At 45.2% G+C, this 16,630-nt stretch overlaps 1 protein-coding gene across 1 annotated transcript in view; it reads left to right on the top strand.

Annotated features, from left to right (window-relative positions):
- Window positions 1-16,630, top strand: part of EML6 (echinoderm microtubule associated protein like 6) — a 274,207-nt gene that overhangs the window by 250,248 nt on the left and 7,329 nt on the right. The window contains exons 29-38 of the mRNA XM_023532868.1: window positions 1,138-1,216; window positions 3,681-3,810; window positions 5,355-5,453; window positions 6,436-6,609; window positions 10,100-10,308; window positions 11,155-11,312; window positions 11,959-12,073; window positions 13,990-14,178; window positions 15,432-15,604; window positions 16,042-16,204. Of these exons, the coding sequence (XP_023388636.1) occupies window positions 1,138-1,216; window positions 3,681-3,810; window positions 5,355-5,453; window positions 6,436-6,609; window positions 10,100-10,308; window positions 11,155-11,312; window positions 11,959-12,073; window positions 13,990-14,178; window positions 15,432-15,604; window positions 16,042-16,204 (1,489 nt within the window). The remainder of the gene's footprint in view (window positions 1-1,137; window positions 1,217-3,680; window positions 3,811-5,354; window positions 5,454-6,435; window positions 6,610-10,099; window positions 10,309-11,154; window positions 11,313-11,958; window positions 12,074-13,989; window positions 14,179-15,431; window positions 15,605-16,041; window positions 16,205-16,630) is intronic.

Genomic DNA, 16,630 nt, shown 5'->3' with positions numbered 1-16,630 from the left:
AGACAGTGTGCGGGAAGCATTGACAAGGCTTCCTTTTTTCTCCCTATTCTGTAGGCGCTTTAGTGCAGAGTTTGCCCAGAGACGCCAGGGTATGAGCTTTCTGAATTTGTAGACTGGTGCACTCTTTCATTTCTGTTTTAGTTCTTTGCTGGCATGCTCGGGAAGCATGGTTTGTGCCACACAGGAATGTCTGTTCACTTGGAAAATGCTTGTGCATGAATGAGGTGCTTGCTAACGCGGCTCTAAACTGTACTAAGTTTCTCACTTGGCTTTGTTTGCTGCTTACAAGGGGATCAAGGTAATCCTTTCTCTTTGCATAACCAAGAGCAATAACTGATGGATCTGGAACATGTGGCGGGGGCTGGGGCAGGTCTCCTCTACCCATCCCAGGTTTCCTAAACTCCTGGAAGTCGATTTAAGGGAACCTCATGTTGCCCAAAACTAGCTGACTCATATGAGAATCCATGAAGGCTTACCCACTGTAAAGTCTCTTAATTAAATGTCAAGGCCCATATCACTACAACTGATAAGGAAAAGTAACCCGCAGTATGACAGTAGCAGTTTAGCAGGGACTGTAACCTGGAGGGATAGGGCACAGTGGGAGTTCTTTCTGTCTTTTGTCCCTTTGCTTCCTACTGTCCCTTTGGGCAGCAACAATGACCTGGGCACGTGGCCGTCAGGGCCCGTTCCCAAGCCTGGCTTATAAGTCCCACTTCGCACCATGCCGTGGTCTTTCCCTGCCTCATTCCGAACAATGCTGACAAGTACGGCTTTTTCCTTCTCGTGCTTAGGCTCCTCTTTGGTTTTAAAATCAGCCCCTCTGGCTCATGTGTTCTTTCTGGCTCTCGGGGGTAAGGGACTGGTTCCTGACGACCACGGCTTATGTGTGGTGCGGAAGCCCACCTCGACGCCTGTCAATCCAGGTCCCACCATGCAGGACCCTTAATGTCAGAAGCTACTTTTCTTGCCAGGGCAGAGGGGAGAGGGGTAGGACAGAAGAAACCCAGATGGAGGGTCCTCTGAGTGGGGGAGGAGAGAGATGGGAGCCTGGCACTGGCCTCAGCTGACTGTGCCGGGCAAGTATTGTTGCTGCTTTTTGTTCAACACTGTGCTGCTTCTGGCCACTCTCTGTTCCAGACCACCTGTTAGCAGAGCAGCACCCCAGCCTGAGAAACTCCAGAAGAACAACATCACCAAAAAAAAGAAACTGGTAGAGGTGAGGAGGTTAAACTGTTTTGCTTTTAGTCTGATATTGATGTTCTTAGGCCTGGTGAATGTCACCATCCACATGTCTCGCGGATGCCTTCGTATGAACCTGAATGGATCTGATGGCTCTCATTCCCTCTCCCTTCTGCATAGCGTTGTGTCCCCTGTCCCAGTGACCAAAAATCATATCCCCTGGGTCACATTCCTTCACCCCTGCCACTGAGTCCTATTAGTACTAACTCAAAAATATCTCATGTCCTTCAAACCTGGCTTTTTCCCATGACAAGTACCACTCACGGGGAGAGGAAGCAGGGAAGGAGAGAGAATGAACTTACTTATTCACTGTCTCTAATATCTGAGCAGTTACCATGTGCCAGGTACTATGCTACATACTTCCCGTGAAGTATTTTATTTACACCTATGAGGTAGGTACTATTATTGTTTCCATTTTGCAAATGCGGACATTACCTCAAGGAAGTTAAGAGACCCAAGATCACCAAGCCAGAAAGTGGACAGGGATGTAAAGTTGGTTGTCGAGATCTAAGGATTACAGCTCTGATGAACCTGCTGTTTTTGAAGAGCGGCCTCCCAACAGTTCGTTCTGCCTTCAGACTCCCCTGTCCCTCTCTGACACATGCCCTGCTGCCCGCAGAGTTAGCTCTTTGAAATATAACTCTTCACGTCTTACTCCAGCATTAAGACCCAAGAGATTTCCAAGTTCAAGTTCATGGTGTCAAGACTTTACCCAGGGGCTACCTTCCAAGCTTATCTCCTGTGATTCTCCACCGCAACTCCAATCTCCAACCCCAAACCCATTACTTAAAAATCTCTGAAGCTGCCTTGGACTTTCAAGCCCCTGTGTTTTCATTCCTTCTGATTAGAACTTCCTCCTCTTCCCACCCCACACCCTCGTCCTTCTAAGCCTTTTCTGGCATCTTCTTTGCAACCCTCCCTAATGCTCTTCACTCTAAACCCTCCTGCACTCCCTCCAAAACTCTCCTTCCACAGCCCTTGTCACGCACTCTTCTGCTGTTAGTTCTTGCTCATCTGTCTCCCCTCCTAGACTGTGAACTCACTGAGGCCAGAAAAATCCATCTTCAAATTTTTTATTGGTAAATGTGTTTTTATTGGGATTTTTCATGGAGCACAGCATAGGTCAGGAAATGCAGCTGAGCTTCAGTAAAGACAAGACCCAAGAGTTGAAAAGCCATTTAAGCCAAGATGGTGCCCTTTTCTGCCCTACAGGGCCGCATGTGTGTCTGATGCAGTCTATCCTTTTTGTGCGGACTTTTTGAACTACTTTGGTAGACTATGGATGCTACCTAGCACCTGAGTTTATATCTCCTCTGCTAAACAGCTGGGCCTCTCAGTGTCCCTAATTCTAAATTCTCGAGAGAAGCCATCTCATGGCCCAGCTTGAGTCAGTTGTCCGCTAGAACTGGGGGGTCACATATTATACCCACAATTTCTGGCAAACACATGGGGGCGAGGGATGGGGGTAGGAGAGACTGAGGTTGGGCAGACAGTAAGTTTAAAGGAGAAGCACTTGCCAGTCGAGAGAGATTTTAAAAAGCAAAATTATAAAGATAGGAAGTTCAGATATGTGGGCTAAATAGACAAGTCAGCTTGACCAAGGGGTACAGGTGATGTGAGAGTAGGGGCTAATTATGCCACCTCGAATTTGGGCTTTATCTCTTAGGCAGCAAAAGTCAGTGAATGTTGTTGAGTAAGGAGGTAGTGTGGTGTTTTAGGAGAATTAATCTAATGTTTGCAGTTGATGATTGGAGAGAGAAAAGGCTAGAGTCAGGGAACCTAGAGAAAAGGGGCCCACATCTTCTTGTATCCCACCAAGCAGCATAGTGCCTGGCACAGAAGAGCTGCCAACAATACATGTGTGTCAAATGGAATTAAGAGCTGATCTGATCTGAATCAGCCACTGCTCTTTGTCATGGAAGACAAGACAGGAAGAAGAGAAAGACTGTAAACCCATAATAGTATCTAGTTGTTGAAGAAAAAAAAAATGCAAATTGTGTAGAAACTTTATAGGGCAACCACCTAGCAACAGAATGAACATGGCATTTGCCTCACTATTCGGCTCTGCCATGCCCAGCCGCATCTGGGAGAATCAGAGCAAATCTCTGAGCCACCATTCAGTTCACCTAAAGAGTGCCTGCCAAGGTGCAGACAGAAAATGTCTAGGTAACCTTTATAAAGCATCAAATCTGCAGGCGTTGGCTCACCTGAGAACCTGGGAAGGGAATCTCATTTATTTAGAAAACTCACTGTAATTCTATGTGTTAGCACGTGCCGCTAGCATTTCGGGCAACTAAAGAAAGGGCTGCATTTTATCCTCAGCTTGTCAGTGAGTGGTTGCTTGTTTCACCAGCCATGCAGTTTTCACGAGACATGTGGCTGTTCCTGAGGTGGGGGCTTGTTCCTCTAAGGGCCGCTTTCATCTTTGTGTGGGAGTGTAGGAGCTGGCTCTCGACCACGTGTTTGGCTACAGAGGATTTGACTGTCGCAATAACCTGCACTACCTGAACGATGGTGCTGACATCATCTTCCACACAGCGGCGGCCGGCGTCGTTCAGAACCTCTCCACAGGTGACTGGGCCGGGGGAAACCGCCATCGTAATACAGTCTTTTATTTCAGCCCTTTTCTGCACTTTTCCACTCTGTAGATGCCCCAAAGCTCAAGCAGTCTCTTGCCTCTAAAGCCATTCCACTCGGTTCCAGACTAGTATCACTTGGTCCTAGGAAATGCTCAGGCCCATGTTTGAAGACTGAAAGGTGTCAGGATCAAGGGAGATGTCCATGTTCTGTCAGCTCCTGGGAGGCTGAGAGGGATGGAGAGCAGCCAGAAAGGGCGTGTGGAGTAGGGAAATTCCTTATAGATGGTAACCAAGAACGAAGCATAGGAGAACTTTTCTCATTCATTTTTAACAGCGATCAATATTTTAGCAGCTCAGATTTTCAAATTTTGTTTGTTTTGACCATTTAGCCACATTTATAATCAGGATGAGAACGAACAATAAATGAAAATGCCCAAAATGTCCCATAATGATATGACTCTTAAAAAAATAGTTTTAAAAAACAAACCTCAAGCAAAAGGAAGCATTTAGAAATTAATTTAACAGACACCCATATCTTTACCATCAGATTTAAATGTTACTATTCTGCCTTATTTGCTTCATATTTTAAATCACTTTTTTCAAAATTTTATGTTCCTTCCCAAGTGAATTGGCACTTTGATAAATAAAGATGATGAAAAGGAATTCCCTAAGTATAGTTGCTCCTTGACTTACGATGGAGTTACACCCCAATAAAATCACTGTAACTTGAAAATACTGTATTCATTTAATACATGTAACCTACCAAACACCATAGCTTAGCCTAGCCGACCTCACATGTGGTCAGAACACTTACATTAGCCTACAGTTGGGCAGAATCATCTAACACTCTACACTGTAGAGTCTCGGTTGTTTACCTTCCCGATGGCATGCCGGACTGGGAGCTGTGGCTCCCTGCCACTGCCCTGCATCACCAGAGTATTGTACTGCCTATCACTCACTAGCCCGGGAAAAGACCGAAGTCCAAAATTTGAAGTATGGTTTTTACTGAATGCATATTGCTTTCACATGTAAAGTTGAAAAACCATAAGTTGATCCATCATAAGTCAGGAACCATCTGTGTTTTCCTATTTCACTGTCTTCCTTGTCCAATGAGTACATGGTGCCATTTTGCTCAGTAAAGTGTCATCTCCGGGCCCCTGCCCAACCCTGCTCAGAGGTGGACATTGAGAAGCCATCAGTCCTGGGCCAAGGGGAGGAGGAAATGTTAAACTTCATCTTTCTGGACTCTGGAAGCTTTTGCTTTTGGATTGTGCTCCGGACCCACATAGAACAGCAGGAAGGATTGAATGGAGCGTGTGTGTATTAGATAACAGACTCCAGCTCTTCTTCCAGGCCGAGAACAGAATATGTAAATGTAAAAAGTGATCTCCCATCTCCCCAAGGATGATACTGAAGTGAGAATTTGGGGTGTAAGCTCTCTTTTTTACAGGCCATTTCCAAAGACTCCACATGAAGCTTTGAGGTTGCCCCGAGGTCTTCAGGCTCCCCCACTAACCGTCCCCATCTCTCTCCCAGGGAGCCAGAGCTTCTACCTGGAGCACACGGATGACATCCTCTGCCTCACAGTGAACCAGCACCCCAAGTACAGAAACGTGGTGGCCACCAGCCAGATAGGTAGGAGGGTCCTGTCGCCACTGTAGTTCTCCCAGCTGAGCAGGGATGTTGACTTATTAGTAATTATTGGGAGAGGAAGGGTCACTGACATCCACCCTTTCTCACTGATGTTGCTGTTGATTTTTTGAGCCTTGAATGTATCTGTGTTGCTTGAGCCGACATCCAGTGATCAGTGATTCTGAGTAACTATAAAGTCAGACCAGAGCTTAATATTCCAAATAAATGGATGACCCCCAGCTCTGTGGACCTGTGAATAATTTTTCAGTCCCCAGGTGTCAAACGAGGAGCCACATCTGAAGCCTGGTGGTTGTGCTTGGCCAGGGTAGATTGCAATATGTGTGCCTGGCTCTTCTGTACCCTAGGAAACTGCCAATGACAAATGTGAACTGATTCACATTTGTGAAAAGTGTTTTTTTTAACATTGTCATTTCAAAGGCAGTTTTTACAAACATATCTTCTTGCTTGTTTTCATTGATTCCATGTCCATTTTTAAATTTAATTTGAAACTTTCTAATGCTGGTGTTGAGTGCTTCACTATTCCAAACATGACTTATTTTAGCTGTTGTTTTCCCTTGATGCTTCCTCATTGCCATTGCCCACCCAATGCAGGTGATGTTACAGACACCCCAGGTAAGGCTGTTCCGTCGTGAGTAGTTTGAATCTACACAGCAAAATCATGTTGATGCATCATGTTTGCTGACTGTATCTGGCTGAATTGCAGATACAAATCATTGACCTCATCAGTTTCCTTTGTATAAACTCCACAAGTCTGTGTGTTGAGCATAAATGTCTGTCTCTAAAAGCATAGCAGATGTTTGCTGTTGTCTTTCCCCTCTGGCCAGGTCAGGCATTAGGTCTTTTAGGCCCAGTAACTGTAAGGCCCCTGAACATTTGCCTTAAAAAGGCTTTTAGCCCAATGTAAGCATTGCCTTGGCTCCACTGTTCTGCAGCCTGAGTTTTTTGCCATGCCTCCCATGTTCAGGAACAACACCTTCAATCCACATCTGGGATGCCATGACCAAACACACCCTCTCCATGCTGCGGTGCTTCCACTCCAAGGGGGTGAATTACATCAACTTCAGTGCAACGGGAAGGCTGCTGGTGTCGGTGGGCGTGGACCCTGAGCACACCATCACCGTCTGGCGTTGGCAGGAAGGTAAAAGGAGCTGTGCTTTCTGTTCCTCCAGGGGGCTCGCTTGTGGCATGGGCCAGGTCAGCAGAAGATCCTGGGGTCCCGGAGAAGCTGCTCATTGGGTGCCACTGCATCTCAGGATCCCATCCATGGTCAGGAAGGGCTGGCCAGGGAAGTCCTGTGTTGGTTAGTGAAGGGTCTTTGGACACTTTGGGAAATTGCCCCAATGCTGGCAGCCTTCATCCTCAAACAGAAAGCAGCAGCCACCTCCATTTCTGTCCTAACAACCTTCCAACCAAAACTTTCTTACCCTCGGTGTTTCTTCTGGTGACCCCTGGATTCTGGGAAGACTTGCACCTTATTACAAAAACTAGGGACAGGGTTTTACCTCTACAGTCTCAGAAACTTTTTTTTTATACTTTAACTTCTTCGAAATGGAGATTCTTCTTATAATCAAGATTTACATTTAATTTAGCAGATTTTCTTTCTTGCCCTCCCCAGCACACACACACACACACACACACACACGCACACGCACGCACACGCGCGCACACACGCACGCACACACACACGCGTGCGCACGCACACACACGCACGCACACACACACACACGCTGCTACTAAATTTGTGTATCTTAGAATCAAAGATGTGCAATCTTCTGAGCATATTCTCAGGCTGGCAAAAGCAGATCCAATTAGTGAGGACATTAATGAGGTCTGTCTCTAGTCAGGCAGCCTGTATCTGGGGCATGCTGAGCCAGGCACACATAGAGGTAGCACGTCTCCAATCCAGGGCTTCTAGAGTCCCGTTATCTCAGCATCTTCCCATGGGAGAGGGTTGTGAGGGGGGCTGTAAAGAGATGAGCACAGTGGGAGGAAATTTCCAATCTCTCCTGAGTTCCCATATGAGAAAAGAAGGTTGAGAACCTGCAGACTTTTATGATAAGACTCACTCATCCTATTCCATCCATTTCTCATTTTCTTATTCATTAGTATATTGTGTCCAAATGGCCCCATAATCTATATCTTGGGAATGCAGGTTCATTTCTTGTAATGTCAAGTGGCCAGCTGATTAAATAGACTCAGCCCCAGATGAGAAATTGAGCATCTTAAATGATAGACTCGTAGCCTCTATCATTTGAAGCATCTAGTAGCATCTAGTCCTGAGTTGAAAGGACTAGAGAAGTCTTCCTGCCAGTCAGGACCCCTCTCATGGACATATTCCCCCAGGAGCCTTTCCGACAGGCTGGTTTCCATCCTCTGATTAATACTTTCAAGGACGTGGCCCTCATCATTTCACAAGGCAGCCCGCTCACTCTTGGAAAGCTCTCATAAAGCCCTTTCTTCTGTGAGGGCCTGAGTCGCTTCATCATGCCTTTCTACTAAGTCACTAACTCTGCTCTCCGTGGTGGCCAAGATCAAGTCTGTTCCTAGTTCCTTGAAGAAAGTTATCACGTTAGCCCCTATACACAGTTCAGGCTCACTCCCCTCACTTTCCTCATCTGTCCCTCTGGGCAGTCCTGCTCTGACCCTGCTCCAGCACAGACTCTTGCTCACCTGGAGCCCCTTCTGATCTCCTGAGGGATAACTGGTGGAGCCAGGACTTTTATACAAGCTCCCAGGAAAAAGAGAAGCCTTCTCTTGGTAACTTTCTCCCATTGTCTTTGTTGGAAGCAAGTGCTTGGGTCTGTACAGAGGATTCTGAGTTAGTGATAATATTTAAATCAATCCTTCTGAGATGATTGTGTGTGGTTTTCCCCTCACTTCAAATCTGCTTACAGATGATGCATTTTGGGGAGATTTATGTGCATTTTTGTTATTATTAGAGAGTATATTATTTATTCCTTATTTGTTAAAGGATTATTTTGTGGAACTCTAGGTTATGTGTGTATCTGTGTGTATGTAGGTAAGAATATACAAAATAAAATGGAGTAAAAAATTGAGCAGCTTATATAAAATGCATGTTGTCAGGTCCTAGATACTTGTATGAAATTTGTTCCGTACAAGCCAGAAACCAATGCACAGAGGGAGAGATAGGCATCACAAGAATTAGAAGTGTTCATGAGATTAAAACAAGAGAAAAATAAACAGCGGCTTAGAAGAAATATGCATCTTACTGTTTTATTTTGCATTTCCCCAGTGACTCCTGAGATTGATCCTCTTTCCATCTCTTTATTGGCTGCTTATATCTTTCTTCTTCTGTAATTCAGTTTCAAATCCTTTTTCTACTGGGGTGGAAGGATTGTTTGTCTTTTTTTATGATTTGTAATTCTTTACTGATTCTTAATGTTAATTGTTTCTTAAAAGTTTTGCAAATATTTCCTCCCAGTCTGTTGTTTATCTCTTAACTTAGTTTATGGTATCTTTGGGGACCATAGGTTTTAAAACCTCTGAGCCTGAGGTAGTGAGGTATCTGCAGAGAGACAATAACCACCTGAGAGGTAACCTGCAGGTCTCCCCAACCGTCCCTAGGAAGGAATTCCAGTAGGGAGTGTCTGCTGGCTGGCCCTGGCCCTACTCTGCCAGAGAGCCATTATATAGACAAATAAATGTAAGAGGAAGAGGGGAAGAAAAATATATATTTGTATGAATAATATAAGGAAAAGAGATAATTAAGAGGAAATTGGAACTAAAACAGTAAGTTAGAAAATAGAAAGAAAACAGAACTTGGAAATAAAAAAAACTCAAGGGCTGACGAGATAAAAATAGATGAGGTTTAAAATACAAGCTAAAAGACTAGAAGCCAAGAGATTTAAGAAGAAGCTAAAAGAGTGATAATAATAACAGTTAACGCTTACAGAACACTCACTGCATCAGGCACTGTTCTAAAGGGCTTCACTTGTACCAATTCCTTCTGTACAATACTTTCAAAAATGGGAACTATTATTTTCAGTTTACAAATGAGGAAACTGAGGCACTGAGAGGTTAAGTTGTCCAAAGTTGTTCTACAAATAAATGGTGGAGTTGAGATTTGATGAAGACAAATAAAACTAAGGAGAAAAAAAGAAAAAAACTCAGCGATTAAGTATGGGGAACTTTTTTAATAAAGAAAATAAAAGCACAGACTGTTGGGGAGAAGTAAAGACTAACGGAATGTGAGTCTCCAGTGACACTCCTAGGGGAGGGTTTGTCTTCCTGTTGGGGTGAATCATGTGATGTTGGGGGATGGGGAATGCCCGTAAGCCATTTTGCCCTTTTCTCGTATCTGGAAGCTTCCATCTCCTGGACCATTCTTTCCTGCTGTGTTCACAGATGCTGGATGTGGCTTGTGGGAGTGGGGCAGAGTGGAGTCAGAGATTATATTAGCAGCACTTGCTGTTCTGGAAATTTCTCAGACACACAGCTTCTTTCCCACCTTGGGAGCAGTGTCTGAAGGAGGGAGGCTGCTGTTGAAGAAGAAAGGACACTGAAGTGTGCCCTGGGCTTGCTGGGATTGAGAACTGGCCTGGGCTGGAGCTCTGTGCCTGGTCCCAGGGGTTCAGGAGGGCCACCTCACGGGACTCTCCCCCACACAGGTGCCAAGGTTGCCAGCCGAGGGGGCCACCTGGAGCGAATATTTGTGGTGGAATTTCGCCCAGATTCGGACACACAGTTTGTGTCTGTTGGGGTCAAACATATGAAGTTCTGGACCCTGGCAGGCAGTGCCCTGCTTTACAAGAAGGGGGTCATCGGGTCCATGGAGGCTGCCAAGATGCAGACGATGCTCTCCGTGGCCTTCGGTGCTGTGAGTTCCAGTGAAAGCTCCTGAGAGGGGTCCCTGAGTCTCTGGGCATGGCTGGGTGGGCAGGGGGTGGAGGATGAGCATGGCCAAGAAGCTGCAAACAAAGAAGCCACATTATCGCCTTTGTTGGCTTATTTGCAACCACTATTCCCTTGGCTTAGTACAGATGGGTCAGTCGACTATATTTTCTTCCATTTTTTTTTTTCTACCTCAAAACGTTAATCAGAAAAGATAGGGCCCCACTCAGGGCAGAAGGTTCATTCCAGAGGCAGGTGATTTTGAAGCATATTAGGCCTGAATTAGACAGTCAGAGAATATAGGGATCATTTCTACCACTGGAGAGCATCCGTTTTCTTCCCAGCCCTTGTGCACCACAAATTTCCCCAAATGACACCCTTGAGAAGGATATAGGGTGCCCTCAGCCCACATGAGATCCCCTGGGAACTTTTTGGAACAAAGCCAACTCTTGGTTCTCTATCCATGGATTTATCCACCACCTAGACACACCCAGAAAGTTCCTTCTCGGGCTGGAGTCCCGCCCTTCCCTTGCTGTCCCCTGGGACTTGCTCACAGAAAGGAAGTTCACTTAAATGCAGAGCTACATTTAATGCAGGAAGTCAAAAGCCCCAAATGAATTCAATAGACTGAATTTCAAAGCCAGGTGATTATTATATGCCATTTGTGGTTTTCTGCAAATTCTTTTGCCTTACCTTAGCACGAAGGTCAATTTGAGTGCGTGTTTATGTTTCTCTGGCTCTGGTCCTTAACAGAAGAGTGGGTGTCTGGAAGGGGGCCCCTCCAAGAGCTTCTGTGAGTGTCCTGGTGTAGAAGTTGTCCCTTTGTTTACAGAATAACCTCACTTTCACCGGTGCCATCAACGGCGACGTCTATGTGTGGAAGGACCACTTCCTCATCCGGCTGGTGGCCAAGGCTCACACAGGCCCCGTCTTCACAATGTATACGACCCTCCGGGACGGACTCATAGTGACAGGCGGAAAAGAGCGGCCGTAAGCCAAAGCTCCTCTGGAAACTTTTTTTTTTTCCCCCCAATTGTCTTGGGAGAGACTGACAGCAGCATCTACTACTTGGAGAAAATGCAGACTTTCAGTCTCCTATCTTTTCTGCATCAGGGAGATCAGTCTGCCCTCCCTCCAAGAGGGCCCTAGGTCAAAACCTGCAGAAGTAAGAGTCAGAGAAGGAGAGAGGTTATTTAATGGTGGCTTAACAACCCAAGAGGTATTCTTGAACAGACCCAAGTGACTTTGCTGTTCATAAAGTGTTACTCTCGGTAGCTCTTGGGGAGAAAAGAGGGAGGAGATGTGAGAACAGGAGAGAGAGGTTCCAGTGGGGACAGAGAAGTTGTGAGAATGAAGCAGAAAACCAGGAGAAACATATCTCCTCTCGTTTGACCTGATAAAAAGTTTGATTTTCTAGATTACAGTTCTCTTTCCTCTTAAGACTGTGGCATTCTAAGGCATTTTAGGAAATGTGCAAGTTCAAGGGGCCATGATTGCTTGTCAGCACGGCCTAAGAAAGGGGCCCCCCTGGGCCCCGGGTGGCTGCGACCTGGGTGAGATGAGAGAGGGGTGGGAGGGTCATGGAGAGGTCCGAGGGTGAGGGCTAACGTGCTAAGTTCATCTTGACCTTTTTTAGGACCAAAGAAGGAGGTGCTGTAAAGTTATGGGACCAGGAGATGAAGCGCTGCAGGGCCTTCCAGCTGGAGACAGGACAGCTGGTGGAGTGCGTGCGCTCCGTGTGCCGTGGCAAAGTGAGCGTGGCCGGCCTCCCCCAGGCTGGCCCCCTTGGGGCTGGGAAGGGGGAAGGGGTCCGAGTGAGAGTTCAGCAAGGGTTAACCTAAAATTAAAAAGTTGAAATGAGAGGCAACAAATATTTATTTAGCATCAAAGAATTGTAATTCGGGCAGCACAAATTTAGGCAAACCCAAATAGTGTCCCGATTACAGGGTGAAAGCAAGGGGTTTTTATGAGGAAAAAAAAAGGAATAATTGCATAAAAAGAAAAAAAATTCCTATTGGTAACAAGCTGAGCTGTTCTTGGCTATACATGACTGGTTACCGATTCTGTCTTCAGACAGTCCACAATCGCAGTCCTTGTGGCCAGACATCTACTTGCCTACTGGCTTTGCAAACAAGTGTTTGTAAAACAGAGTTGGCTTTAGTCCAGTCTAAAGGGCTGGCCCAGTCAAAAGATTCAAGGAACAAGACGTGCAAGGGAGTTCCTCCGGACTGGCAGCCCTGACTCCATTCCAAAATGGCTCTACCTACATCATTTTCACACTAGCCAGGCACCTTCCCTGTGCTGGGTTGCAGAACCCTTAAAACAAGCCTCCGAGGTGTGATGTACACTGTAGTGGGGAGGTAGCTTAGCAGAGTCAGACAGCCCTGGGTGCAGACTGTGACTCGCCCAGTAGAACCGGGTGTGTGACCTTGTGTCTGCTACATAACCTTTCTGTGCCTAGCACACAGTTATTAAGTACAGTGCCTTTCATCATGCCTGGCACATGGCCACATTCAGATGTTAGCTACTATTAGTATAGATATTATTGGTTCGGAGATACTAAATGTGTCCATGCTCAATGCTACACAGACAATAAGAGGGAGAGTAAGGGCCACCAAATTGTCTGACTCAAATCTGTTGGTTTTCAAGGCATACCTTGGCTGAATATCTAAAACAACTGTGGAGTTTTTTAGAAAATATGAATGTCCAGGCTCCCACCCATAGCTCGCAAATCAGAATTTTAGGGCTGGGGCCTTGACGTGTGTTGTCCTTTTTTTTTCTTTTCTTTTTTTCTTAATTCCCTAGGAGATTCTGGTATACTTGAAAACAAATCTCTTCTTTCTAATACCTTGTGTTTATGCTTTTGAATTGGTATCAGTCTAAGAATTTGCTTTCTAGATGCTCTCCATAAAAAAGGCAAACCTGACTTGTAGTCCGCATGGTTCAAAATTGGAAAATTCGAACAAATGACAGTCATCTGGAAGGGTAATTAGATGTGTGGGAGATGAAGGCAGAACTAGGCCCAGAACCTTGAAGTCATCAGAGGTGGATTTTTGTTCGGTGTCAGCAAACACTTTGGAAGAGTGTGAGCTGTCCAGGAATAGAAATTGACTGCCCTGATCTGCGGTGAGCCAGTGGTCACTGGGATGTTCTAGCAAAGGCTGGGTGATGGAGAATTCTTCACTGAAGCTCCCACCCCAGGTGGTGGATGGAGAAGAGGCAAAGCGAGCATGTGGAAGCAGGTGGCTTCAGGAGGGGCAACTCAGTCGTTAAAAGCAAAACACCTCTCAGCTCAACATGTTTTAATACCAGTGCCAGTGAAGGCACTTTCCCAAGTTGTTCTGACAGTGGTTTTTAAAGAAAATTATTTTAAATTGTGGCAAAATATAGGTAACGTAACTTTTGTCATTTTAATCGTGGATAAGTATACAATTCCATTGTATCTAGCGCATTCACACTGTTGCGCAGCCATCACCACCATCCACTAGCAGAACTTTTTTCATCTTGCAGAACTGAAACTGTACCCATTAAACACTCACTCCTCTTCCCACTAACTTCCCACCAACCACCATCTGCTCTCTCCATGAATCTGAGTATGCTAGTTACTTCATAAAAGTGGGACGATGTACTATTTATCCTTTTTCTAATAGTGTTTTGATTACAACAGGGAAAAATCTTAGTGGGAACCAAAGATGGAGAAATTATTGAAGTTGGTGAAAAAAATGCTGCTTCTAACATCCTGATTGATGGACACATGGAAGGGGAAATTTGGGGTTTGGCCACACACCCCTCCAAGGACATCTTCATCTCTGCCAGCAACGACGGCACAGCTCGCATCTGGGACCTGGCTGACAAGGTGAGGGGCTGACTCTGCCCAGGCTCTGATGCCCACACATGGGGCTCACAGAGTGGTGAGGAGAGGTCAGGCCAGAGGTGGGGGATGGGGCTAGATAAGAGATCAGCTGCAGGTCAGCAATTCAGTTAGAAAGTGAGATAAAAGGAGTCCCATTCACACACACCCAGTCTATATATCTGTTAGCCATATATCCATCTGTGAGTATCTATAGCAGGAATACTCTAATTGAGAATGATTATTCTCATGTCATGAAAGATCCCACAAAACCTAAAAAAATAAAGAGAGAAGTCATGTCTTCTCTGGACAGGAAGACTAAAAATGATTTAAAATGTCAAATGTTCCCCAAATTTCCCAAAAGGTTTCTCTTAAGGTTCGGAAAAACAATGTAAAAATTCAAAAAGTAATTTAAAAAAATTCATCTGGAGTAAAAATCTAAAATAGTAAGGAATGATCTGGGGAAAATAAGATTGTTACCAAGCCTTGTCTAATATTAAAACAAGTATTTAAGTTTCTAATAATTAAAATACTTGGCTTCATTACAGAATGGCTAGTGAACATTTCAGTCATATCTTCAGTGTATAGATCAAAGAACAGACATGCAAAAGACTGGTTATTCTCAAGATAGTTTATAGTTATGTTTATTATTAACAGCTATCATTTATTGAATTCCTACTACATATCAGATGCTTCATGTACATTTCACTAATGCTTACAACTACCTTGCAAGACCAATATTAATATCATTTTTTTTCAAATGGGAGAACGGAGAAGTAACTTACCCAGACACACCCAGCCAGTAAGAGGCAGGATTCAGGATTTGAACTAACAGATGCTGAAGCTCAAACTCCTTCCCCTGAACAACAGGTCAGCAATCTATGGCTGGCGGGTCAAGGCCAGCCTGCTACCTGTTTCTACAAATTAAGGCGTGCTGTTTCATTTATGTAGTGTCTGTGGCTGCTTATGTGCTATAGTGGCAGAGTCAAGTGGTAGCAAGACACCATATGGACCCCCAGGCCTAAAATATTTATTTCCAAACTGTTTATAGAAAAAAGTTAGCCAACTCTTGCCCTAAAACATGGAGTTTCTCGAGCTGCTCTAATCAAAGCCTACCTTAGCTACTTAGGAACAGAAACTGTAGGAAGTGGCATGGGGGCCAACAGTGGCAGCGGAGGCAACCTGGTTGTTCTGGCCAGGGGCAGGAGACCGTGTGAGGCAGGCAAGGGCTCAGGTGATATTACTTGTTATCAATGTAGAAGCTGCTAAACAAGGTGAATCTGGGCCATGCGGCCAGGTGTGCGGCCTACAGCCCTGACGGGGAGATGGTGGCCATTGGCATGAAGAATGGAGAGTTTGTCATCTTGTTGGTGAACAGCCTGAAAGTTTGGGGGAAAAAAAGAGACCGGAAATCTGCTATCCAAGATATCAGGTACACAGCAGTGATCTGGGCAGGGAGAAAGGTGGACATCCTCCTTCCGAGTGGTTCCCATTCCAAAAGGGCCATGGCTGGAACTCAGCCATGAAGAATTTAGTTGTGAGAGGGTCCCTTTCAATGACCCGACTGTGAAAGGAGACCGTCTCACACATTCTCAGACATGCCTTTGCTGATTTCCACAAGAGTGTGGTGAAAACTTCTTGTAAAATGCCATTCTACAAAAGGCTGTATACATCTCTTTCCTTCCTTCCTGAGGATTTGATCCAGAGAAATTGTCGAATCCCTTAGACTGTAGACGCTAACCACATGTGAGTCTCGAAGTGAGATCTCATTGCCTTAAGCCTGGGAAGCCCATCCCAGAGCAGACCTCGTGCTTGACCAGCCTCAAACAGTCTTCCTCATGGACCATACTCTTGCATTGCTTTTTCTAGAATCAGCCCTGACAGCAGATTCTTAGCCATTGGTTCTTCTGAACACACAGTTGACTTCTATGACCTCACTCAGGGCACAAGCCTGAATCGCATTGGCTACTGCAAAGATATCCCAAGCTTTGTCATTCAGATGGATTTTTCTGCAGATGGCAAATACATCCAGGTACGCTTCGGCTTTACTGATGATCTGGGGCAACCAATAATAGTATAATAAGGGCTTAAATTGAGTGCTTACTATGTACCAGGCAAAGTGCTAATTTACTTACTCTTCACAGAAATCCTTTAAGTACTGTTACTTTTCCTGTGTCATAAATGAAGAAACAGAGGCTTTAAGAATTTAAGAAAGTTGAAGAAATAGAATTTAAAATAGTTATTCTTCATTAAGAAAAGCAGGAAACACACACCCCAGTCACCTGTAACCTTCCTCTCACTACTTCCCCTTCCAAACTTCCCATCTTCTAGTTCTCTGGGGCTGCACCCAAGTCCGTGTCACTTCTTATACTTACTCATTTTAATCTCAAATCCTACTGGGTAGTGTGGCCCCTTCACACTTGGGGCCTGGACTCCAGACGGTGGGCCTGGAGTGAGA

The sequence above is a fragment of the Pteropus vampyrus genome, unplaced genomic scaffold (genome assembly GCF_000151845.1).
Source record: "Pteropus vampyrus isolate Shadow unplaced genomic scaffold, Pvam_2.0 Scaffold91, whole genome shotgun sequence".
NCBI classification, from domain to species: Eukaryota; Metazoa; Chordata; class Mammalia; order Chiroptera; family Pteropodidae; genus Pteropus; species Pteropus vampyrus.
This window is presented reverse-complemented; position numbering and strand designations above follow the sequence as displayed.